Below are 26,317 nucleotides of genomic sequence, written 5' to 3'. Positions count from 1 at the left end.
TTTATTCAATCTATTTGCCAAATTCTTCTTTGCTTCATTTTTCTATTTAATTGCAAATAAATATTTTAGTTACTTTAGCCTGTAAAAACTCCACTCCACGTGTAATATCTGTCAATTCAGGTAACAGCGCTTTAGCACAAGATGACATTTAATCCATTAGACAAGAGTACGGCAAGTAGGGTCATTTTTAATCCTCAGGGTTGAACAACTCTGCAAGTACAGATTTTTGACAAAGATAGAGTTTCTGGATCACATAACTGAGACAAGGGGCCCGATTTTAGCACCCGCTATCGGGTGTGTTCTCGGCGGGGGGGGCCTCGAAAATTGCGAAATCCAGGATCCCGACCGGATCCCGCCTCGATCCCGCCCACTTCCGGGTTCCCCGCTGACACGCCGGCGTGCGCGTGCAGCCCCCGCTGGTGGGAATCCCGCAGGCAATTAAAGCCAGCGGGATGCCACTTGAGAGTATTTATTTAGCTATTTCAGGTCATTGACTGACCTGATTAAGGGACTGGGTGTGATTTTGGATCAACATGGGACTGTTTCCCACACTGGTGGAAATACTCCCAGATCGAATGGACGTGTTGCAGCTGCAAAGGTCCATTTGATAGGTGGGGGGGGGGTGGGGAGACCCTCACCCATTGCAGGAGGCCACTCTGTCACTTGGGACAAAGTTTGGCCTCCACCACCCTCCTCCTGACGGTCAAAGTCACCAACCTGCACACTTACCCCGGGGTCCAGAGACATGTACCTACCTTGCGGACCCCCTCAGATGTACATCTTGCGGATGGGGGCCGCCGTAGCTGCAGTCGTGACCTCCTCGGAGGGCGAACAGTATCACCAGCCTCGCCATCCACGCCGTCCACCTCTGACACGTGGAGCTCCACAACAGAGTGCTGTGACACATCCACCTGTTCGGCAGGAGGGAGGGCAACGGCAGAGAGAGATGCGTCGCAGAAGGCACTACCCTCGCCACAGGGTCCACAGACCGAGGCTCAGCTTCCTGGACCTCTCTGAGCAGCAGTGCACACGGAGGCTCAGAGTCACTCGACATGTAGCCGTGGACATCTGCAGCCTCTTTCATGCCGAACTGCTCCTGGCTGGCCCGTGCACCATCTTCCTACCTGTCGCTGTCAAAGTCACCACTGCCCTCCACAACTTCTCCTCCGCAGCCTTCCAGGGTGCAACCGGGGACATCGCCGATGTCTCTCAGTCGTCTATGCAGAAGAGCCCTGCAAATACACCTACACCCACTCTGCAGTGACACAATGGGTGGCATCAGTGGTGGGTCCTCATAGTGATACCCAGGAACGGGCATTATTGCACAAACCGGACAGGATTGGCGAAGACATGGCAGTAGTGGCGCCAATATAATGTGTGATATGAGTTGTTCTGAAATTCAATATAAGTAACAACCATGACAAACCCTCAAACACACTTGTGCATCCCCTTCATGCTCACGACACGTTTGCCTTATGCTGCCTACTGCACATATGTGATGCATGCCCTGTGGCTGCAGCACAGGTGGTGGCAGGTTGAGTGAGGCTGGCCGTGAGAGAGATGCACGAGAGGGTGAGTATGGGATAGAGCCATGAGATTGTATGAGGATTGGGTTGCGTGGTAGTGGCGGGGTGAGTACTGGCGAGGTGAGTAGGTGCAGGTAAGATGAGGATGGGGTTTGAGTGGTTATGAGGGGTGATGTGACAGAGTAGTGTTGGCAGTGCCGAAGGAGATGTGGGGTGGGGGCAGTGATGTGGCAGACGGAGTGTAGGGGAAAGACTACGTGTACTCACTTTGGCTGACCTACTGAGGTCATTGGACCGCCTCCTGCACTGTGTGCAGGTGGGCGATATGTTGGTGGCGCAGGTGACCCCCTCTGCCACCTCGAGCCAGGCCTTCCTGATGGCGGAGGTGGGCCGCTTCCTCCCGCCCGCCGGGTGGAAGATCTCTGTCCTCCCCCTCCTCCTCACCCCTTGTATTGATACCTGGGGTGAGGCATCATTAAACTGGGAGCAGCCTTCCCCCTGGGCTGCTCCATGCAGTCATCTTTGCCATTGGTTGCAGCATCTGTCAGTGGAGGACTGCCCCTTTAAATCGAGCGCCTCCAGATGACAGATCTTACTGCGCATGCGCAGCCCGCCCGACGCGCAGATCAGCAGCGGGGAACCTGGAGGAGCAGGTAAGTGAATCCAATTAGTGGTTTGCCTGCTGCGATCGCGCGGGAAACCCACTAATTTCACCGGGCGCGTGCTTGCCCATCCGCCGGGAACCCGCACCCCTGGTAAAATCGGGCCCAAGGTCTTCTTCCAGAAACTGCTATGAAATCACAGGGGTAAAACAGTTCTAATATATTTAAATTATAAACGATGTCACACAAGTAAACCTCATCCCTATTATTTATCGATGTCCCCGTAGCTCAGTGTCACTTAATTCAACACTGACCAAGTAGTTGACCACCAAACAGGAGGCAGTGAGTTGGGAAACCCAAGCCCATTGGCGGTTCAAAGTCACTAACAAAGAATGATAGGTGGAAGGAAGTTCTTCCTGCTCCATAGCTGTGTTTGGTAAGGGGCGGGGGTGCTGTTGAGAAAATAAGAAGGGAAAAATGCTACAGGCAGGATTCGTAAAAAAAGAGCTTTCCATTATGATCTAGAAGGTAATCTAGGCTTAGTACCTGTGGAACTGTACCTAAGCATGTGTTCACTTTCTTTTTGTTGTGGGGGAGGGGGTGGCAGAGAAAAGAGAGAAAAAGAGGAGCGGACAAAGAAAGAGGAGAAAACTGGAGGGAAAAAAAATGACGGGATCCATCAATGATCTCTGCTTCTGACTCTCACCGTCCTTTAAGACTTGTGCTGTTTCCTCAGCATCTTCTTCACTCCCACTGCTTATGTCCACACAGATGACCTCGGGTTTAGGGAGTCTGGGTGGAGCTGACAGAACTTCATCTGTTTTCTGTGCAATTTCCTCTGGAATGACAAAGTGGTAGTGAGTACAACTGGCTCTGCTCATTGCCACCTCCTTTTAACCAACATTTCCTCTTCTGAAGTCCCAAAAACATCTTTTCCCATTAAAACCCCAGTTCTTGTTTCTTTCCCAGATCCTGAGCCCAGCCCCCAGCATGTAAATGCTGGTTTGTACTTTCATTTTTTTTTGGTGTTGAAATGTCCATCTTAGTGGCCAGTATCTGAAAGGGGAAATGAGGCTCCCACAACATTACTCTGTATACAGTCAGCCTAACAAAAAAAAAATCACATTTGCAAAACTGTCAGCTTTCACTGATGCATTAAGTCAGTGCTATATCTAGCGATATGGGAGCATAGAATATTGGACTGCTTAGTTCTAGTGAAACTGACACCTTTTATTCACCGTTAACCCTTTTATGAACATTTCAGATCTACTTTATCTTACTCTTGTTAACAGGCCTGAAGGTAGTGCTAGTTGTACCCCCAAATGGGCAGTACCCTTAAAATCACAAAGTCACTGCACAATGTTTCTGATAATTAATTTGATCACCCACTCTTACTTCTGCTGAGTGGGCATTCATGCAAATTCATGGAGAGGGAAGACTTTCACCCCATTGCTCAACATATTACTGTTCATCTCCTGGTGGGATATTCGGCGATAAAAGAAAAAAAACCTTTCACGGCCAATGAATAATTATTCCAGTGAGGGGCACAGCATAATTGTTTCCAGCCATCTACTTGTGTGCATAACTACAGAAATGGAATAGATTTGAGGGGCCCTTGGGATTTACTGCATAGTTTTCCTGCAAGTCCCTTCCTACCGATCCTTTGACATTTCCAACGCTGTTTAACTGATTTACATGCAAGGGCTGAAGCAGTAACACACTGCTTAAAGCAGCAGTACTTGTGTTTATCTTAAAACATTTTACATTCACTTACCCTCATTCCAGACAGGCTCTTTTTTTAAGGTTTGAGTATTGGATTCTGAGGGTGGTAGAAAAACAGATTTTAGAAACAATTCCGATCAAAGGACACATGCTTAAGAGAAGTTACACACTGAACGGCCCAGGACAGTCACAGTCGGTTCATTTTATTACATCATCATGGTGCTGTCCAGACTAACAGGCATCCGTTTGGGATAAAATGTTAAAAAAAAATCAAGCAATCTTTGTGCTCAAACTACTCATTATGTTCTGGTTCTCATTTTGACCAACTTTTGCCAAGATATGCCTGCATTTTTAACATGAGAGTCAATTTTGCACAGCTGTGCTCCAGCAGGGAACCTCACTGGGGAGCACGGATTGGAGGGTCAGATGCAAAGGCCATCTCGGCAGAGCTGCAGCATTCTCAATTTTTCGGGCATTTAACTTAAATCACCAGAAAATCAGGAGTGCCAAAATTTAGTGCGCTGACCACCACTGCAGATTCTACGAACCCATGCTCCAGTCAAGCAAGGCTGCTTGTTACAATTGTAGCCTTGAGAGATTTGCCTTATTGTCCCTCATCAGCTTTTGTAAACAATTTTACAACACCAAGTTATAGTCCAGCAATTTTATTTTAAATTCACAAGCTTTCGGAGATTTTCTCCTTCCTCAGGCAAATTTTCTCCTTCCTCAGGCATTTGCCTGAGGAAGGAGAAAATCTCCGAAAGCTTGTGAATTTAAAATAAAATTGCTGGACTATAACTTGGTGTTGTAAAATTGTTTACAATTGTCAACCCCAGTCCATCACCGGCATCTCCACCTCATCAGCTTTAGGCAACCTTTGCCTGAAGACCTATTTGCCAACCAGCACAATTTCCCAAAATGTAGATGTTTGCCAGCCTGACAAGGCTTATTTCTCGTGGGGTCTGTTGTACTTTCCTTTCTTTCCTCTCAAAGTAATTATCTCGCCTCATGCCAGATCCAACCAAGGGGTATTCCACAGGCCACATGGCCCTATGCCTTGGTTAAACCCACTTTTAATCCAGATGGTAGTGCAAATATAATAACCCAAGCTCACTCCTCTTTATGTTTTCCACCTTTGGGAAGGGCTTAATCTCCAGTTGGAACCCCTCAGATTGTGAACTCACTGCACAGAAATTCCCAGCTTTGAACACCTACTAGATTTGCAGGGAACATGACGTTTTTTTTTGCCCTATCTTTCTCCCCACCTCTCCTAAAAGCATCAACGTGTGCTACAAGTCTATATACAGTGAGGTACAAGTTCCATAGCGTTCATCAGGAAAGACTGAATAGGCAGGGGCTCTTGTCTCTAGAAAAGAGATTGAGAGGTGACCTGATAGAGGTCTTTAAAATTATGAACAGGTTCGATAGTGGAGAGTATGTTTTCACTTGTGGGGGAGTCCAAAACTAGGGGTTATAATATTGGATTTATTAGTGACTATCTTATAAAAAATTCAGGAAAAACTTCTTTATTCAGAGCGGTGAGAATGTGGAACTTTCTACCTCATGAGTGGTGGAGGCAAATAGCATAGATGCATTTAAGGGGAAGCAAGATAAGTACATGAGGGAGAAAGGAATAAAAGGATACAGTGATAGGGAGAGATAAAGGGCGAGAAGAAGTAAGGTGGGAAGAGGCTTATGTGGAGCATAAGCACTGGCATAGGCCTGTTGGGTTGAATGGTCTGTTTCTGTGCTGTACATTCTATGTAAAGTCGTTCTCCCAAGTGGTCGATCTCCATTTATGAACCTAAAGCAAGTGCCAGCAGGCTATAGAACTGTGAGGTGCATTACAGATGAGGTTGATCCTATCTTCGTCTTGATCATTATCCATGCATACATGTGCACTGGATAGTGATCAAGAGGGAACATATTTTCCCCCTCCCTTCTTCCTGAGGTCAAATGTAGAGCGTCTACTGATACTCAAGATCAGCTAGTTCAGCACAGACCAGGCATCAAATTTAGGACCTACCTCTTCTGTATAGCTCAATACCACATATTACCAAACACGACATTGAGGATTTTGAAAAAGACATTCTCATTCTGAACAAACCAACCACAATTCTATGGCTATAGAGAAGCTCACACTGAAACGACAGGATCAGCCATATCGGAACGTTCAGCTCAAAACATTAAATCCAGCTCGATCTCCTCTACGCACCAATACCTACTGAACCCTGCTTCAAAGAATATAGCCAATTCATGAGCCCCCTCCCTTAGAGAATATACCCAAATCACCAGAAGAAAAACTTAACTGTTGCAACAGAAAATTGGGGCAGAGCACATCTCAAAGTGGGTCACTGCTGTTGCTAATTCCAATAGGATAAGCTGCAGCAGACTGTACAAGAAGACAGGAACAAGAATGAGTTGAGGACTTCTACTTGTTTAATGAATCTTATCACCTGTGAGAATATTCTAAACTCAAAATTTAAATCAGAAGGTTTCAGGGTAAAGCACGCTCAAAACTATAGGTCAGCTTGATTGGCAGGTGCACTAGTCAGCCAGTAAAGCCTGCATACTGCCAGAGTAAAAGCAGCCTGGTAGAGGACAGGGGCTTTCTTTATTTTTCTTTTACTGGAGCTGACCACAAGCAACTCACATTTCTCTGGATTGCACTTTCCAGATTTCTGTAAATGTATGGAACTGCCAGAGAAACACCAAAAATAAAGCCAATTTCAGCCAACCACTGATTTTAGACATCAACCTTTCTGAACTATGATGACATTATAAACCATGTGTGTAATGGGGACTAAATCTTGGGCACTCTGCCAATAACCATCTCCATGGCTGTTGAAGTATTGGGCTCTTCTCTATGCATGATGCCTTGGGTAAAATATGTGAAAATGTGGGTGGCAGGGGGTTGTTTAAGAGGAGAAACACTGCAGAGCCATTGGGATGAGACACAGACGGGATGTGTTTCTTGCATGATGCACGTTTTACTGAGGTTCCACAAAGATTATATGGATAGAGCATTATATGGTTACAGTACTGCATAGATTACATTGGTACCATAGGAAAAAAAACAGCTGTCCCAAGAAAAAGAGGTTCAACAGCAGCCTTGGGGACTGTGACAAGCAGAAGCAAGTCTGGGGCAATATGTGAGTTGACACTGGAGTCTAATTCAAGTAAACAAAGAATGCAGATCCATTATGCTAATACAACATTTATTTTTTTAACCTGAAATACCACAGGGTTCAAAGTGAACGTGGACAACAGCATTATAGGAACCACCTGGATGGAGTTAGAGCCACAATGTCCACAGGATTGGAGTTAATGTGCACGGTTATCAGTGTCTATGGAACAGTATCCCAGCACAAGTAAGCCCCTTCAAGAGAGAGGGGACCTCAAGTCAGCTGGTAATGGTTGAGTGGCCACGAAGCCCCAGAAGTACTTGCTGGTCAAAGATGTCCCTGATACAGAAGCAGCTGACAGTTGTCAGTCTATTACAAGTTTGTGGGATTTGGACGACGTGAGAAGCTGTGACAGCAAAGCTAGAGTTCCGTGCTTCCCAACACTGCTGTTTTGCTGTAACCATTTACAGCCCCTCTGGATCCATCTTTTGTTTCTTTACTGGTTACCCACAATCACCCCCTTTTGTCTTGCACCATCATCCAGTGTCATTTAATCACTCCTGCCCTCCACAACATCAGACTTTCCCCTTTGTTCTTTCTTGTCTCCCCCATCTTTTTTTCTAAATTCGTTCATGGGATGTGTGCGTCGCTGGTGAGGCCAGAATTTATTGCCCATCCCTAATTGCCCTTGAGAAGGTGGTGGTGAGTCGCCTTCTTGAACGGCTGCAGTCCATGTGGTGAAGGTTCTCCCACAGTGCTGTTAGGAAGGGAGTTCCAGGATTTTGACCCAGCGAAATGAAGGAACGGCGATATATTTCCAAGTCAGGATGGTGTGTGACTTGGAGGGGAACATGCAGGTGGTGTTGTTCCCATGTGCCTGCTGCCCTTGTCCTTCTAGGTGGTAGAGGTCGCGGGTTTGGGAGGTGCTGTCAGAGAAGCCTTGACGAGTTGCTGCAGTGCATCCTGTGGATGTACACACTGCAGCCACGGTGTGTCGGTGGTGAAGGGAATGAATGTTTAGCGTGGTGGATGAGGTGCCAATCAAGCGGGCTGCTTTGTCCTGGATGGTGTCGAGCTTCTTGAGTGTTGTTGGAGCTGCACTCATCCAGGCAAGTGGAGAGTATTCCATCACACTCCTGATTTGTGCCTTGTAGATGGTGGAAAGGCTTTGGGGAGTCAGGAGGTGAGTCACTCGCCGCAGAATACCCAGCCTCTGACTTGCTCTTGTAGCCACAGTATTTATGTGGCTGGTCCGGTTAAGTTTCTGGTCAATGGTGACCCCCAGGATGTTGATGGTGGAGGACGCGGCAATGGTAATGCCGTTGAATGTCAAGGGGAAGTGGTTAGACTCTCTCTTGTTGGAGATGGTCATTGCCTGGCACTTATCTGGCGCAAATGTTATTTGCCACTTATCAGCCCAAGCCTAGATGTTGTCCAGGTCTTGCTGCATGCAGGCACAGACTGCTTCATTATCTGAGGGGTTGCAAATGGAACTGAACACTGTGCAAACATTCCCATTTCTGACCTTATGATAGATGGAAGGTCATTGATGAAGCAGCTGAAGATGGTCGGGCCAAGGACACTGCCCTGAGGAACTCCTGCAGCAATGTCCTGGGGCTGAGATGATTGGCCTCCAACAACCGCTACCATCCTCCTTTGTGCTAGGTATGACTCCAGCCACTGGAGAGTTTTCCCCCTGATTCCCATTGATTTCAATTTTACTCGGGCTCCTTGGTGCCACACTCGGTCAAATGCTGCCTTGATGTCAAGGGCAGTCGCTCTCCTCACCTCTGGAATTCAGCTCTTTTGTCCATGTTTGGACCAAGGCTGTAATGAGGTCTGGAGCCGAGTGGTCCTGATGGAACCCAAACTGAGCATCGGTGAGAAGGTTATTGGTGAATAAGTGCCGCTTGATAGCACTGTCGACGACACCTTCCATCACTTTGCTGATGATTGAGAGTAGACTGATGGGGCTGTAATTGGCTGGATTAGATTTGTCCTGCTTTTTGTGGACAAGACATACCTGGGCAATTTTCCACATTGTCGGGTAGATGCCAGCCCTGTACTTTTTCAAAAGCTGTTAATCTCTTAACATCTTCCAGTGTCGATGAAAGGTCTTCGACCTGAAACGTCAACTCTGTTTCTCTCTCCACAGATGTTACCTGACCTGCTGAGTGTTCCCAGCATTTTCTGTTCTTATTTAAGCTAGTCTAAAATAATCTGAACTCATCTGCCTTGAGCACACGTGCTTACTGGTGATGTTGGATTGTGTGGATAACAAGGACTCTATCTGTTTCCCCATCCTATTTTCTCCCCCCCACCTCACTTCAGCTTAGAGCACCAAGTCCTGCTGTGGTACAAGTTAATGGGTACTTGCTGCCCTCTGGGTCAAAATGCGGCCATTCTTCTCATGTGATCCCTGGACAGGGAATATCAGTAGGCTATTCCACCAGGATGGGTCATCACAGCCAAGCCGAATGTTGGTTTCACCCAACGTCCACACACCAGGATGGTAGTGGTTGTTGGAGGCCAATCATCTCAGCCCCAGGACATTGCTGCAGGACCTGACGGACATCAGAACTGGGGACCCAATTTTACCTCTACCGCCCAGAGGTGGACTCCATATACATAGAATTTACAGCATTGAAACAGGCCATTCAGCCCAACTGGTCTATGCCAGTGTTTATGCTCCATATGAGCCTCCACCCACCCTATTTCATCTAACCCTTTCAGTATATCCTATTCCTTTCTCTCTCATGTGCTTAATCTAGCTTCCCCTTAAATGCATCTACACTATTTACAGCACCTCTACTGCTGCTTTGGTTTAAATATGGGATCTTCCTAGTCTTGATGGTTCCTTGCCTCCTTTCATAGTCTCTCTGCAACATACTATTCATAACAAAATGGCACATGACCTGCTCCCAGAGCTCCACCAGTGGAAGGTGCATTAGAACCTGGACCTTGCTGCAGGAGTTCCTCAGGGCAGTGTCCTAGGCCCAACCATCTTCAGCTGCTTCCCTCCATCATAAGGTCAGAAATGGGGATGTTCGCTGATGATTGCACAGTGTTCAGTTCCATTCGCAACCCCTCAGGTAATGAAGCAGTCTGTGCCCGCATGCAGCAAAACCTGGACAACATCCGAGCTTGGGCTGATAAGTGGCAAGTAACATTCACGCCAGGCAATGACCATCTTCAACATGAGTCTAACCACCTCCCTTTGACATTCAACGGCATTACCATCGCCAGATCCCCCACCATCATCCTCCTCGGGGTCACCATTGACCAGAAATTTAACTGGACCAGCCACATAAATACTGTGGCTACAAGAGCAGGTCAGAGGCTGGGGATTCTGCGGTGAGTGTCTCACCTACTGACTCCCCAAAGCCTTTCCATCATCTACAAGGCACAAGTCAGGAGTGTGATGGAATACTCTCCACTTGCCTGGATGAGTGCAGCTCCAACAACACTCAAGAAGCTCAACACCATCCAGGACAAAGCAGCCCACTTGTTTGGCACCCCATCCACCACCTTAAACATTCACTCCCTTCACCACCGGCATGTCGTGGCTGCAGTGTGTACCATCTACAGGATGCACTGCAACAACTCACCAAGGCTACTTCGACAGCACCTCCAAAACCCGCGACCTCTACCACCTAGAAGGACAAGGGCAGCAGGCACATGGGAACAACACCACCTGCACATTCCCCTCCAAGTCTCACACCATCCTGACTTGGAAATATATTGCCGTTCCTTCATAGTCGTTGGGTCAAAATCCTGGAACTCCCCTCCTAACAGCAATGTGGGAGAACCTTCACCTCAAAGACTGCAGCGGTTCAAGAAGGCGGCTCACCACCACCTTCTCAAGGGCAATTAGGGATGGACAATAAATGCTGGCCTTGCCAGCGACGCCCACATCCCATGAATGAATAAATGTGACATCCTCCCTCCTATTTTCCCCACTCCTCTCTGAGCAATGCCTAGCCTCCATTATTTCTCGCTCGCTCTCTCTTGCTCGGGCACTAAGGCTGAGACTGAATCAGGTCATACCCAAAAAAATGAAAGGATTGTTGTTTACTCATTTCCAATGGTTCTCCTCAGGCTGGCATGTGCTGATATTCGAGTCTTGACACAAGCAAATGCAAGCTATCAAGCCATGCTAGAGAAGCACATGTAAACCAATCAATAAAACCTGTAAGGTTACTATCTTGATCACCAGAGTGGCAACCAGCTAATGAGAGTAATGCAAAATCTTGCCACCATCCCCTCCCCCTTTACTGATGGCAACACACCTGCAAGCGCACAAGCTAGCCTGCCAGAAAGACAGTGTCCCACACTCACCTTGTAGGAGTTCAAATGGCAATATGGGTAACACGAATTCCTTCCGCTGTTGCTCAAGCCGCTTGAGTCGCTCTAACTCCTCCTGTTGTGCTGCTTTGGTTCCAGCCTCAAGTTGGTCCTCCCGTAGTAGCTTTCTGGGAAAGCAAGAAACAACAAAACTGTACAAGTGCATTGTGCTTATATAATGAAACGAAGACCAGCACCCCAATTTTCCAAATGACGATTTCCTGATCTTGCTGTACCAACTGGGTGAAAAAGGCCAGCTAAAAACAAAAATAACAGCCAAATCACCACCGTGGCATCAAAGCAGCAGGGGTGCATGCACTAGACTTATTTCATGCATTGGTACCAATTGTTATTGGCTGAGTCCCATTATTGTCTCCATTAGCTTTTTCTTTAAAAAAAGAAACTTATATTAAGCACACTAAGTTTTGACACAAGTGGAACCTTTGCCTTTTAGGGTTTGTACTGGTTTTATGTTGTAGCAAATACTTTGTGAAATCTTCCCATTGTTTGTCTGTGGGTTACCCATTAACAATTCAGCCCAGTTTACTGAAGTTAATTTATTTCTCATCCTTTCAAAGCTTGTCTTACTTAAATATAAAACCTTGATTTGTGACTCTCCCTTGCATACCAATGTCAAATTCAATCATATTATCATCACTATTTGCAGGATGCTCCCTTGCCATCACATTGTTAACTAATTAATCAGGTTCAAGTTCCATTCCAGAACATCAGCACATATCTAGGTTGACAATTCAGTGCAATACTGAGGGAGTGCTGCCCGTCAGAGGCATCATCTTTTGGATGAGACATTAAAAAAAAAAGCTCCAACTGTTCGTTCAGGTGGTCGCAAAAGATCCCATGGTACTAATCGAAGAGCAGCAAGGGAGTTCTCCCAGTGTCCTGGTCAATATTTATCCCTCAACTAAGACCATTAAAACAGATTAACTGGTCACTTATCTCACTGCCGTTTTGCAAATTGGCTGCTGTGTTTACCCACATAAGTGACGGCACTTCAATAGTAATTCACTGGCTGTGAAGCGCTTTGGGACATTCTAAGGACATGAAAAGGTACTATAATAAATGCACGTTCTTTCTTTCTCACTGTTCTTTTACTGTTAAATACATTTTTGACTGTTAAATTCAAAGTCTAGTGTGGCATTAATCTGCCACCTTCCAAAGACATAGAGGGTCAAATGAGAGCATGTGATAAAACCAGGAATGGAAATAAGCTTAAGAGAGTTCTCTGTTCAATCTCTGGGCACACTATGAATTTATCTACATATCTGGGGAAGTGAAAACAATCTCTGGGACACGGGGACTGGGACAAATGGAGGGAGGTTCACCGAGAGTAGTCTGAAGCATGAAAGCCAAAAAATATCCAGAGCAAAAAATAAGTAAAGAAACTCCAAAACATAATAGGGTCAGGGAACAATGAGAAGACAGTATTATTACAATGGGACAGAGGATCTAGTGGTCAACTCAACTGAAAGCCAGGGAGAGGCCAAGCTGGAATATCCCAGCACAGTTGCTGTCACAATGGTAGGAAGAATGAGGAGAGGCAACATAAACTAAATGATACAATTTTAAAGGGGGTGCAGGAACAGAGACCTGGGGTTGTTTGTACACAAAAGTCTTTGACGGTGGCTGGACAAGTTGAGAAGGCAGTTAAAAAAGGCATACGGGATCCGTGGTTTTATAAATAGAGGCATAGAGTACAAAAGCAAGGAAGTTATGGTAAACCTTTATAAAACACTGGTTAGGCCCCAGATAGAATACTGTGGCTAATTCTGGGCACCATATTTTAGGAAGGATGAGAGGGTGCAGAGGAGATTTACTAGAATGGTACCAGGGATGAAAGACTTCAGTTACTCGGAGAGACTAGAGAAACTGGGGTTGTTCTCCTTAGAGCAGAGAAGGCAAAGGGAAGATTTAATATAGGTGTGCACAATCATGAAGGGTTTTGATAGAGTAAATAAGGAGAAACTGTTTCCAGTGGCAGAAGGGTCGGTAATCAGAGGACACAGATTTAAGGTAATTGGCAAAAGAACCAAAGGTAACATGAGGAGACATTTTTTTTTAAATGCAGTTACGATGATCTGGAATGCACTGCCTGAAAGGGCGGTGGAAGCAGATTGAATAATAACTTTCAAAAGGGAATTGGATAAATACTTGAAGTGAAAAAATTTGCATGGCCATGGGGAAAGAGCTAATTGGATAGTTCTTTCAAAGTGCTGGCACAGCTACAGCTCCTTCTGCGTTGTATCATTCTATGATTGGAGCCTCTAAACAAGGCAGGTGGAAACAAGACTCAAGGAATTCAAACAGGGAATAGTGGAAATACAGAATGGCATGACAAAGCCAATGGGAAGGCTTAACTAATCACAGAGTAATTTAGAAGCAGTGAGCAAAGAAACAACACTTCAGCCTCAATGGACCCCGATGGCTCAGTTGGATAAAAGATCAGCTCCAGTATGGGACTGGCATCATATAGACCAAAAGATCCATGGTCTGTGTTGAGTTAGCTGATCTCGGGGGGGGGGGGGGGGGGGGGGGGGGGGTGAAGAAGAGGTAATGAGAAAAATGGAAGAAAATCAATCGGCCTCAAGTCACTGCTTCTGATTACCATCCAGGGACTCCTTCTGGAAAGTGCACGCATTTACATCGATGAAGACAGGATTGGCTTCAGCTGTGATGTCCACGTGGCCAAATACTCTGCTCACTGTTTATCCTAACACACAAAAAAATGAAGTACTCAAGGGTGATCAGCACCCATGGAATTGTATGTGACTCAGTACCTTCAGGAGAGGAAGGAAAGAGAAAGTGCGACGGACTTTATTTTGAAAGCCCCATAAACTGGCTCAAGTGCCATCAATGTCTGACATTCAGAATACAGAACATCAAGTGTCTTCTTAAAAACAAAATAATTGGGCACACATATTATGCAAAATAAAATGCACAGTGCAGCAACACAGAATATTCAAATTGCAATATGCATTGCCACCAGACACAGATCAGTGCTTACAGTTCTAGGCACTCAGAATAACCAATGTTTGGTGTTCCAACTGAAAATCACTCAGCCAGAGATGACACACAATGTGGGGAAATGTCAAAGAGGAGAAAAATAATTGAGAATGTATAAAACACTTGAATAATCAAAGTAGGGAAAGGACATTCAGCCAATCAAGCTCCACTTCTTGAGTACTCCAACTCTCATTATAGCATCCAGTTGTACATCTCGTGTCTCTCCTACCCCATTTGGCAAATTATTCCAAACATTTATCAATCTTAACAATCCAACTCATTTGGTTTACTTTGAAGTAATAATCTGGGTTTCTCCTATCTATACATAACATTTAACCTTTTATGAGGTTCTTCCTCAACAGCCTTTTTTCCCCTAGACTACAGAGCTTCACCAATCTTCCCTCACGGCTCATCCCCTTTATACTTGGAATCATTCTCATTACTCTTCTCTCCTGTCCTGTCCTGTCCTGTCCAATACATATACAGTGTATGTTTGTGTCACGTGGTGACCAGAAGTGAACTCAATACTCCAAGTGAGGTCTGATCAGTGAATTGGAAAATCTTCGACTTGTAACCATCACCTCCAAGTCACACACCATTCTGACGGACACATATCACCATTCCGACGGACACATATCACCATTCCTTCATAATCACTGGGTCAAAATCCTGGAACTCCTACCTAACAGCACTGTGGGAGTACCTTTACCACGTGGACTGCAGCGATTCAAGGCGGCGGCTCATCACCACCTTCTCAAGGGCAACTAGGGTTGGGCTATAAATGCTGGCCTTGCTAGCGACGCCCAGATCCCGAGAATTAACCATTTTAAAAATTGCTTTGCCACATTATTTAAATGTTCAAAGTTAACAGGCTTCCAGGTTCTTTCCTAATTCTCTCTTACAATTCAATTCCCTTCATTGGATACTTATGCCTCCAATAGCATCACTTTACCTTTCTCAGTGTTAAATTTTATTTATCTCCCCAATTGCTTAAGTAGCCTGAATCCTTCTGTACTTTTTGCCTGAATTACCTTATGCCCACTGCCCTCCCTATTTTAGTGTTGCAAGCTCGTTGGGTTAAGCTTACATTAAGTTTGGAAATCCAGAACTTTTGACGTAGATTAAAAAAGGGTCCAAACCCTGACCCCTGCATTCAACACCTCTCTTGCCCCCTCCCACATCTGACAACACACCTAATGATTATTAAGTTTCCTATATATATTTTTTTTAAAACTGACTTTTTATTCAGTCCCGTTTTAATCCTGTGGCTTTTAATTATTAGCCTTCCATTTGAATCTGTGTCAAAAGTTTTCATTAGTCCAATAAAAATCATAGGGAGTTCCACTATTTTACTCCATCAGTCATGTCCTTAAAAAGCAGGATCTTCCCCCTTTAAATGCACACTGCCCATTTCTTATTAGTTTATTACTGCACTGATCTCCATCCTATCCCTTGGAAATACTTTCCACTATTTCATCTATTGTTGATATTAGGCAAATGGGGCTGTAGCTGCCCAAGTCAGATTTGGCTCCCTTTTTAAATATAGAACCATTTGCCTGCTACGATCCAATGGAACTTGTAACACTTGAAAGATGACTGTTGGAAGCAAGTTTGTTTGGATTACGTTACGCTGTGAATGCAGCACACGACTCAAACTGAAAAGTAAATTACGTCCCTTCCCCTCAAACATCTGCACTCCCTTGGACTTCGGATTCAGGGGCACCAGAGACCTGCTGGTACCATGTTCAAATTGTAATTCTTCATGAAGAAGCCTGGTTGGTGCCAGCAGGTTATTCAGTTGCGAAAAGAATGTGTGTGTGTGGGGCGGTGGAATTACAGCCATGCCTGATCCCACCCTCACCCGACATCTGCACAGTGCACTTTCCAACAGTGGTAATTGGATAATTATCTGCAGAGGGAACCCTGGATGCTCTTCCTGCCCTTAACTCAAGACTCCTGAAGTTAACTTTTCCTCACTAATTTTCCTCGCCTTCCCATCCTCTCGTAAACTTTCCATCTCTTGGTGGGATATAGTTCCATGCATGTTGCTCTCCACTACCTAATTCACATATGGGCAGCTGAGGCCAACTGTGGGATCCCTACTGCTACCACGACGGAGATCAGCAAATCTGAGGCCTGTATGGCTCTTGCACATGCTGCCTCTTTCGACAGCCTCCTAGGGAGTGAGATGTTTAATTTGAATGTTTCAGACCAGCATACAGCAGTTGTCTTGCACACATCATGGACAGAATGGATACCTGGGAGTAAGTTACAGATTTGACTCTAATCGAGGGTTCAGATGTCAAAAAGCACAACAACCCCGTCTGTGCTGAACAAGTTGATTTTGGGGGCCGTAAGCAGGGCACTACAACGGGCCTCAGGAGGCGGGTGAGGAAACAAAGAATAAATCAGCCAGAGTTCCTGCCTTTTGTCTCTATCCAGTGACTAAAGTGCACGCAGGTGGGAATATTGGTGAGAATGTGATTCAGCCCTATGACCAAATATTCTGCCAGTACTCACCATGCAGGCTCACATCTGATATATATATATATATATATATATATATATATATATATATATATATAAAGTCACCTGAACCTTATGGTTACAGCCTTGCATTAACTTTCAAGTGATAGTTTCTGTAATGAAATGGCTCCAAATGGCACTGCACACGACACTGCTGCTGTGTGACTACGTTTCCACAAGAGCGTTAATAGCTATTTGCTGAGAAAGAATGAAGTATTGGATTATACAAGAGTGCTTTATCGACTCAACCATTAGAGGGCAACTTGCTTCATGTTCCTAGTGTCTAAACTGATTCACATACTCATTGGATTGTAAAGCAAAGTCAACTGACTTCCTTGGTGCCTCAGTTGGTTAAAGCAGTGAGTAACCTAGTCATATTGACCAGGAATGTCACAGGTTTGAACTCTGGTCTGTGTTGTGTTAGCCGATCTCATCTGGGGCAATGGGAGGAGTGTTAGAATTGGCTTCAATACCCTGGACTTGAGGAAGGGGGGTGAAAAAACAGACCAGACTGTTACCAATACTGATGACAGTCCACTGCAATCTTGCTACAATCTTTTGTTTGTGTGTGCGCTTATGGAGGCAAGGTTAACACTGGGGAATAAAACACTTTTCATTTAACATCAATATGTTAAATTCAGATTAAAGCTTCCTCCAGTGCTTTAATTAATGTATTCCTTATTCTGTTGAAAATCTTCTTGGACAGTGCTCTATATTCAGTGCATTTCACAAGAAACCTTCAAAATGAATAGCTGAATACTGATGTCTGGGCACTGAATATGCTTCATTATCAAGCTGCTTATGGTCTTCTGAATTGGCCCTTTCCACAGGCCAAACAACCCTCGTTTGACACCAGTGTCTGTTTTAGAGCAGAACAAGCCAATCATATCAGATTGTGCAGCTGGCTTCACATAGCTCTGTGGTCACGCAGAACAGAGCTCTGCACCAGTGTCTCTGTATGAAATGCAAAATTATTCCCTACGCTTTCCTAGAACTTATCATAGATTAAGGAGGCAGAACTCGCTGTACCGGATGTTTCTCCTCATCTGGACAGGCTTTGTTGACCTTCTCTTCTTGCCATTCTCTGAGCGAGCCTGTTTCTTTTCATTCTGTGATGAGGTAGTTGAAGTGGAACATTTCCATCCCCTGGCATCGGGCTGTGGAGAATGCTCAGAACTGACGGGGGTGGGCTCAGAATCATCTGAAAGAAAGAAGGCAACAGAAGTTGAAACTATTAGTTTGGACTCTCTCCCAACACTTCATTCGTGCTTGCAGCAACAAACTTTCAGGGGCAGGCTCGAATCTGCTACCATCCGAAACTTGTAAATACTCATAGACCTTGTGTGCGGGCACCAGTAATAATTACCGTTTACTTGAGTTATACACTGAACAGATGTACAGGATGTCCACCGCACTCTTCTGATCACTCTGCTAAGCAAAATAGCACCATGTTGGCCAGCCATATATTTCAGGTGAAATTGGTTTTATTGTAAGATGTAGATTTATACAGATGAAGATAAAAAGCAACAGAATGAGAAATATACAGTACTTAATGTTCATAGACAGTTAAACTGTTTTCTGAAACTTAAATAACAAAATGTTTTGGAATTCTTAAGAGCCTGTCACATTTTCGGACTTTTTGACCGGTTTCCACAAAGGATTTTGAGGGGGGGGGGGGCGGGGGCGGGAAAGACATTTTTAAATGTTGGATTTTCAAAGTAAAGTGTATTCACACAAGTTTAGGGAAAAAAGCACCTAGATGAAAGGTAGTTATTATGCTAATAGGAGTGGTTTCCCCCAAAGATAGTAAACAATAAGCAACTTGTTAGCTTGTCTTAACATTTGATAAACACCTTACACCCAACATGTTGGGAAGTCTCTGGTCCCGGGCACTTGGCAGGTGTGCCTTTTTGGCTGTGAAATGAGGGAAATAAAAAAAGGCAGGAACATAGGCAGCCAGGTCCAGCAAAGGTTGCAAAAGGTAGTCAGGTTTTTCCTTTTAAAAAAAAAGAGTCAAGGGTGAGCTTTGGTCAGACACAGAAGAAAATTGCAGGAGGTTAGTTAGGAGTTATTCTGATGTGGGGAATTGTGGTGTTTTCATTATTTTATCACACAAAGACAAGTTATACTGATTGAGCTAAGTGAGTCTGATAATAACGTTGCTCTGTATGGACACAAGCTGTGAAATAAAACAGCATAATGGTTTGTATCTAGCTTCACCTTACCAAGTGTTTTCTTGATCCACGGTCAATAAGAGTGAAGTACACATACAAAAGCCACAGGTCACACGATCACAAATGGGGTACATTTGTTACACTGTTGTATGGTTAGATATTGGTCAGCACAGACACATGGCTAAACATAAAATGCTCAGAGCACTTACAGGAATGACTGCTGCACCGAAGAGAACATCTAAGACAAGATTCTAAAATTGCAACTAAACCCTTTAACTGTATCTTGGATTAACACCAACACAAACACTTCAACTCTGTGGTGTACCGCCTTGCAGCCATGACATGACCCTGGTTCAGCTATGTGGACCAAAAATACAGCAAAAGATCTGCAGTATTTATACCTAGTTCAGGCAGCTCTAACACCTCAAAGCAAAGCAGATTTGTCACAATAATCAAGTGCCTGAAGAAAACCCAAACTAATCAATAATTAGTTCTATTACCCCAGGAAATTAAAGACAACTCCCCTGGCTGTCTGATAGTCCTTCGGAATTTTACACCTCAGCTGGCCACCCTTCTTTGTGAAACATTGTACATTAACAAGCTATCACGTGCCATAAAATGTAACACAAATGGAGAGGTCTCCATCCGAAACTGCACAAGGTCTCAAGATTTAGCCATGACATCATTTTTCAAAAATCCCAGTTACAACTTAGAAATCTTAGGATGCATCTTCATTTCTGTCACGATGTGCATCACAGACATTGCAAAGCATTAGCACTGAGCCTGCAGTGCTGCATTTCCGAGTGTCTATTATTGCATTTTACTGCTTAAACCAGTATGACTCACTAACCCTTTGCCAATAGTAAGAATCTTGTCTTGTTGGTGGGCCACTCCCAGGAACGCCTCAACATTTCACAGCACAGTGTGCGGATCTCCATTTGGGATTCCCATGCAGTGAGGTTCTTGATTTCAATGATCCCACTGTGGGCCATTGCCAAGTAGAGATCAGCTAGTTCCCCACAGGAAGAAGAAATCTATTGAACTAAAAGTTCCACCTGAAAGATCCTATATTTTGTGTCTTTTTCTGCCAAATGACTCTTCCTAAAAGTGTTGACTCCTTATTGGAGATGGTTCCATGGCCCTCAACTCATTAAAAAATACCTGGATGTGCACCTGAAGAGCCGTGGCCTGCAGGGCTACAGACCAAATGCGGGAAAGTGGGATTTGGCTGGGTGGCGCGTTTCTCAGCCGGCATGGTTCTCAGCCGGCACGGACATGATGGGCTGAATGGCCTCCTTCTGTGTCGTAAATTTTCTATGATTCTATGATTCATGCTCACCGGTACTACACCCAAGTAGCCACGTTTCATGTGCCAGCCCAGATGTGGTGTCCAACAAGCCACGGACGATATCACAGCCAAGTCCAATTCTCTTCTCACCTGACATGCACAAACATAAACTCTTCAGGCAAGATAGCGATCAGAAGTGGGAACAGCACCTGTTCATCTCGTCTTCCTTCCTTCTTCCCTCCCTCCCTCCTGCATTGCGAAAGGGCGCGGAGGCCAATTGTAGTGATTCTACAACCACCCTGTTGATATCAGCTAGTTCAGCCCAGGCCAGGATTCAAACTTGGGACTGCATGGCTCAGCTACCCATTACATAAACTCTCAGCCGCTGGGCGCAGTCTTCCATTATAGCCCTTTCTTGTAACAGTCCCTAACTTTCTCTCATTGAACAGCAAAATGAAGAGATGGAACAGGGCGGAAGATTATCTTAATTGCTATCAAATGAATCTCGTGGGAAGCGCAAGTGTGGTGATATCAGGCAAGGATTGGATCGGACTTGACTAGGATGCTTCCCATAATGTTGCCAGTGCTGACAATAATTCACAGCTGGATGGAGGCCCAGAGACATATCTGTAAAAGGCTGCAGGTAAAGAGAAGTTGGGCCATAAATGACCTCCAGGCAAACTGGAATACCACTATTTTATGTAAATGTTAGGCAATGTAAAATCTGGGATAAATGAGTGCTACAAGTCTTCCTTGTGCTGCTGCAAAATTTCTTTACAGCTTCTTTGTTCCAAGATGTCACCTATCCAACATCATTGAATCATTTTGGCTTCAGTGATAAGAAATACAATCCAATAAAACATGAACATATGTAGAAGTACAGAACAGAAGAAGAAATGGCCTTAAACTATAGCACAGCTATTTCTATTTTCCTTTCCCTAATCGAACTGGTATTTATTCTCTCCTTCCCTAAAGCATCCAAGGGGAAAGGGAGATTTTGCATGTGTATCTACACTATTTTCAATCCTTACTGTTTTATTGCTTCCAATTGATTTAATCTAGTCTTTTTTTTGTTGAAATTAGTAAGATAATGAAGCAGTTGCGAAGAAAGTAGTGCCAGCCTAGAGAGAAAAGTTCCAGTAAATTTGAAGCATTAGTGTTTGAAGTATAAGGCCAGCAAGGGTGAGCATCAGGCTCATATCCTATCAAATTCCAGGTCAATGCAACTTTGCATAAAGACCCTCTTCTGTTTGCATACCTACAATTAGTGGTCACTACAAAGTTTTACACCCCAGTTCTGTTTATATATTTAACAATTATATAAAAAAAGTGTACACATTACAAGGTCCCTGTTTAACATGGAGCTTTAATTTTTGCAATTCGACTGAAACTGATTTCTCGGACAGATTTTCCTCATGTTCACAAGGGTAAGGGAGGGTGCGGAGGGATGGGATTTCAACCCACCCATGGCAGATACTGCTGACCACGAATTTCCCAGGGTCAGATGAATCCAATAATTTTGGTAGCATCCTGGCAATATTAGCATTTGCACTTCAGAGCTTGCTGACAGCCAGAAGTTAGGATGGGGAAAAGAGAGTGGGATTGATCATCTCTTTGCCAATTTAAGTGACTGCTGTGGCTATTTAAATTCTTGCACATGTTAGGCATATTCCTAATGTTCAGCACCGCTGAGGAAATAGTGTGATGTCTCAGGTCACATTTTCCGTCACTATCATTACTGCCTCATTTAAAAATGCTTGGCTCATGTGGGTGGACGTAATGCTGGAAGATACACTGAGTGCAAAAATGAATGGAGATCCAGTACAATGGGTCCCCGTGGGATTTTCTACCCCCTTCGAGCTAGTGCCATCGCAGAACTGGTGGTAGAGGAAACCTCTACCTCATCTTTAAATTCTCTGATGGATTTAGCGCCTTGGGACATTTTACTATATTAAAAGACGCTATATAAATGCAAGTTGTTATTGTTTATCTTGTTGCTTCCGGTACCCATCAGTAACATTGCTGTACCTCACGAGAGCAGACATTAAACAAGCACAAAAGCTAGACAAGAATACTGCCAGGCTATTCAACCACGAGCAGCATCGTGGCAAAGCCTGATTACGTCCTGACTCAACATCCAGAGACTCCGCAGGATCACCAGGTAGTAATCAGGAGTGAGACCCAGACCTATTTTACCCCTTCTATCCCTGAGTCTTTGGGGCCAACTGCAGTACTCCAACTACCACCCCAGCTGAGATCAGCTCAGACCAGGGTTGGAACGTGGGTCCTCCCTGGTTTGCACAACTCAGTAGCAGAATACATGGCAAATTTGGTCACTGAGATGTTTGAGAGAAGTCCTGAAAGCAAGATTTTTTTAAAAACTCAAGGACAAATATCCAAGCAGTAACTGATGAAAACTACAAAATAACTCACAATGGGTTCACAGCTCAGTCACTTGCCTGAATTATTTTGGATATCAATCACTTTAAAAAAAAACAAAGAGTGACTATCCCATTACAGTACCATAGTCTAAATGGATGATTATTTGCAGATGTCCAGATGCAAAACCTTAGCTGCAAAGATCTCATCAGATCAAGAAAGGTATAAAATAAATCAGCAAAGAACATCCGATTCTGATCACATCAAACTCCCATACCTTCTAAAGAATGCTCATAGGAACAGGAGGAGGCCACTCAGCCCCTCAAGCCTGTTTCGCCATTCAATTAGATCATGGCTGCTCTGTACCTCAACTCGATTTACCTGCCTTTGATCCATATCTCTTGATACTTTTACCTAAAAAAAAGTTGATCTCACTCTTAAATTTTAAATTGACCCAGCATCCACGGCTGCATCTATTGCCACCGCTGTGGTGACCGTAGCACATTCGGTATTGCCACCGACAGGATGTGGGAGGAGAGTACCCACCCAACCCTAAGTCTGGAATTTGTAATTTGATCCAGTCTGCTGCAGAGCGCGCTTTGAGTGAACGGGCAGCAAGGGCAGTTGGTGACCTTTAATGCACATGTGTGGCCCAACACGTCAGGCTACGAATGCGCGGCCAGGGCCCGAGTGCGCATGCTCTAGTTGGTGGCAATAGTCACTCCGAATATGGATAGCCAGAAATGGGACATGTACATCCTTTGATTGTTTGACTTCTTCAAAGAAATAGCTTTACAAAAGTGTTATGTCTTCATATCTTGGTAAACAATGGCTAACAAATCTATTCTCTTCCCTACAATCTCCCACCTTTCAAAAGGGCTATAACCTGAAATTACATATTAGTCTCATGATGGCTACATCCATGAACATTTTTACCATGGGGCCTACCCAAAGGGAATCCTTTATTAGCTCATTTGTGATTAACAACCCTACCTGGATTACATAGGTGAAATGTCTCCAGTCCACCATTTTGTACTTATGAAGGACTAGCCTGCATTTTAAATCTTAACTATTTCAACAATGTTAAAAAAAAATTTTCCAGGTCTTTGCCAATGACCAATGCAATTTTTATCCAGTTGCTAGGAGAACACGAAAGCAGCCCACGATGGCTGACATCGATTTCCCCAAAGGGTAAGGTTGGGGGAGGGGTGGAAGAGAACGCACTGGTGTCTGCTCAGCTCCTTCCCCTGGAAGAATGAAGTAAGCACAGAGTCTGCAGTCCTCCCTTTCAGAAACTCAAATCTTAAGTTTTCTGTGGTTCTGGGGTGCTACAGAGTCAATAGAATAAATATCGAATGACTGAAGCCAAGGCTGTCGTCAACCGGTGTTTAAAATGTTTAGAGAAATACTCGGGGTAAACATTCCCATTTGTTCTGATCCCTTTGTCTGCCTGGCCTGATGCCTCAATAGCCAAGCGGACAAATAGGCTGCCAGAAGCCATGTGGATCAGGAAATGGTTGCACTTGCACCCCACCAACCTCAATATATAAGCATGCAATCCTGTGACAGTCAAGGGGTTACGGTGAAGCAAAATGGAATTTAGTGCTCAGCAGGGAAGCATATAAATGCCAACATCAAACTGTCATCTTAATTACCCTTCACTTCATTCAAAAATGTTGCAGTAATGCTGAATATCAGACACTCACTATGGATGGATTGTAAGTGCATCCTATCACAATGTTCTGACTCTTGACAACTTGATCACTCCTTTCAATTAAAAAGGAATTTTACTGATGGGATAGTGACTACTGCCCATTTCACTCTGTTATAAGCTTCCACTGTGCCCACGTATGCATGATCATGCATCACGGCATGTCATGCTCATACTAAGTGCTGCTATGAGTCAGGAGTTTATATCTCAGTCACAGCGGGGGTGGGGGGGCGCGGGGGTGGAGAACACAGAGACAAAAAAAATCCAGAAGTATTGGTTAGGTGATGCCAAGTTTGGGTTTTAAAAGACTGCAGACTCTAAGAGGAAGAGGACGCTGAGAGTCAAGAATAGATTTCAATGCATTGAAGCCTGTATTTAAAAAGGAGATAGAAACGCGAGTTTCCTTTCAATGTCAATTGATTGACACACATACAACGATTATACCACCTCATCCATATATCAATCCATACAGGAAGCTTGCAAGTGAAAAATTAAAAATGATGGCAGACAATTCCAAACAGAATAATATGCATTTTCTTAATGCTCGAGGGAGTGAATGAACTGCCCCAGGCAAAGGGCAAGGGAGAGACAGGAATGGCATTACAAATTGTGGCTTGGGGGAAGGAAATCACAGACAAAAATCATTTACATTTAGCATAGCTTTATGCTCAAGGTGAGGGATGTTTCACTTTTTATTTCAAACACCCAGTCCCAAATTCTCCTGGTCAGGAACAGCAAAACTAGATGCAGACTAAAGCTCCCTCTCTTCTGCCTCAAGAACAGTTAGCTCAGCACAGATTATGGATCAAACTTGGGGCCTTCCAGATCTGTGTGGCCTTCTGGGGTTGGTGTTGCTCCTGCCTAAACTAGAACAATGCACTCAGATGGATGATATTGCATCATTTACAGCTTATGTGACCCCAGTTTTAACTCCACATCATTGGCAAACAAGCTCCCTCAGGCTCTTCCAACTTTTGCCACACAACCAGGTGCATTCGGCCAGTTATACAATGAAATCATTTCCCGTATCAATGAAGAACAGTGCTACCTACAGGCACAAAACAAGGTGAGGGGAAAGGAACAGACAGCAGCACCAAAAGCAATTGTTTAGTGTCCCTGCACCCTATCTACATTCAGCCATGGCTCAGTGGGTAGCACTCTTGCTTCTGAGTCAGAAGGTTATGGGTTCAAGTCCCACTCCAGGGACTTGAGCACAAAATCCAGGCCGACACTCCAGTGCAGGACTGAGGAAGTGCTGTACTGTTGGAGGTGTCGTCTTTCGGGTGAGACGTTAACCAGAGGCCCAATCTGCCCTCTCAGGTGGACGTAAAATATCCCATGGCACTATTTGAAAAGAAGAGCAAGGGAGTTCTCCCCCGGTGTCCTGGCCGATATTTATCCCTCACCAACATCACTTTTAAAAAATCTGGTCGTTATCACATTTCTCTTTGTGGGACCTTGCTGTGCGCATTTCCTACATTACAACAGTGACAGCACTTCAAAAGTACTTCATTGGCTGTAAAGCACTTTGGGATGCCCTGAGGTCGTGAAAGGTGCTATATAAATGCAAGTTCTTTCTTCTTCATCAGTAATTGCATTCTGCCCCACGAGTGATGGAATGGCCCCAGAAGGCCACACAGATCTGGAAGGCCCCAAGTTTGATCCATAATCTGTGCTGAGCTAACTGATCTCGGCTGGGCCAAAAGAAGCAACACTACAACATCCCTCAGCTTGGGAAGGGGGTTAAAAAAAAAGCCAAGGTTTCTGCTCCCGATTGTTATTCAATGACCGAGTTGGGAGTGTGCGTACGTGAGGGTTGGTTAAGGGTACGAACAGATGCTCGAAATGATCAAATAGCACAATGATACTCGCTGGGTGAAGTAACAGAAGAGTTATGCC

The 26,317-nt window shown here is 44.6% G+C and overlaps 1 protein-coding gene across 2 annotated transcripts in view; it reads right to left on the bottom strand.

The window, feature by feature from the left end:
• rad54l2 (RAD54 like 2) overlaps positions 1-26,317 on the bottom strand; it is a 145,862-nt gene that overhangs the window by 38,491 nt on the left and 81,054 nt on the right. For both annotated transcript variants that reach the window (XM_067998996.1, XM_067998997.1), the window contains exons 3-6: positions 17,896-18,067; positions 11,314-11,447; positions 3,903-3,947; positions 2,835-2,966 (exon numbers count right to left, since the gene is read on the bottom strand). In XM_067998996.1, coding sequence (XP_067855097.1) covers positions 2,835-2,966; positions 3,903-3,947; positions 11,314-11,447; positions 17,896-18,067 — 483 coding nt within the window. The remainder of the gene's footprint in view (positions 1-2,834; positions 2,967-3,902; positions 3,948-11,313; positions 11,448-17,895; positions 18,068-26,317) is intronic.

The sequence above is a fragment of the Heptranchias perlo genome, chromosome 17, assembly GCF_035084215.1.
Source record: "Heptranchias perlo isolate sHepPer1 chromosome 17, sHepPer1.hap1, whole genome shotgun sequence".
Classification (NCBI taxonomy): domain Eukaryota; kingdom Metazoa; phylum Chordata; class Chondrichthyes; order Hexanchiformes; family Hexanchidae; genus Heptranchias; species Heptranchias perlo.
The sequence above is the reverse complement of the archived record's forward strand: the minus strand, read 5'-3'. Positions and strand labels throughout refer to the sequence as shown.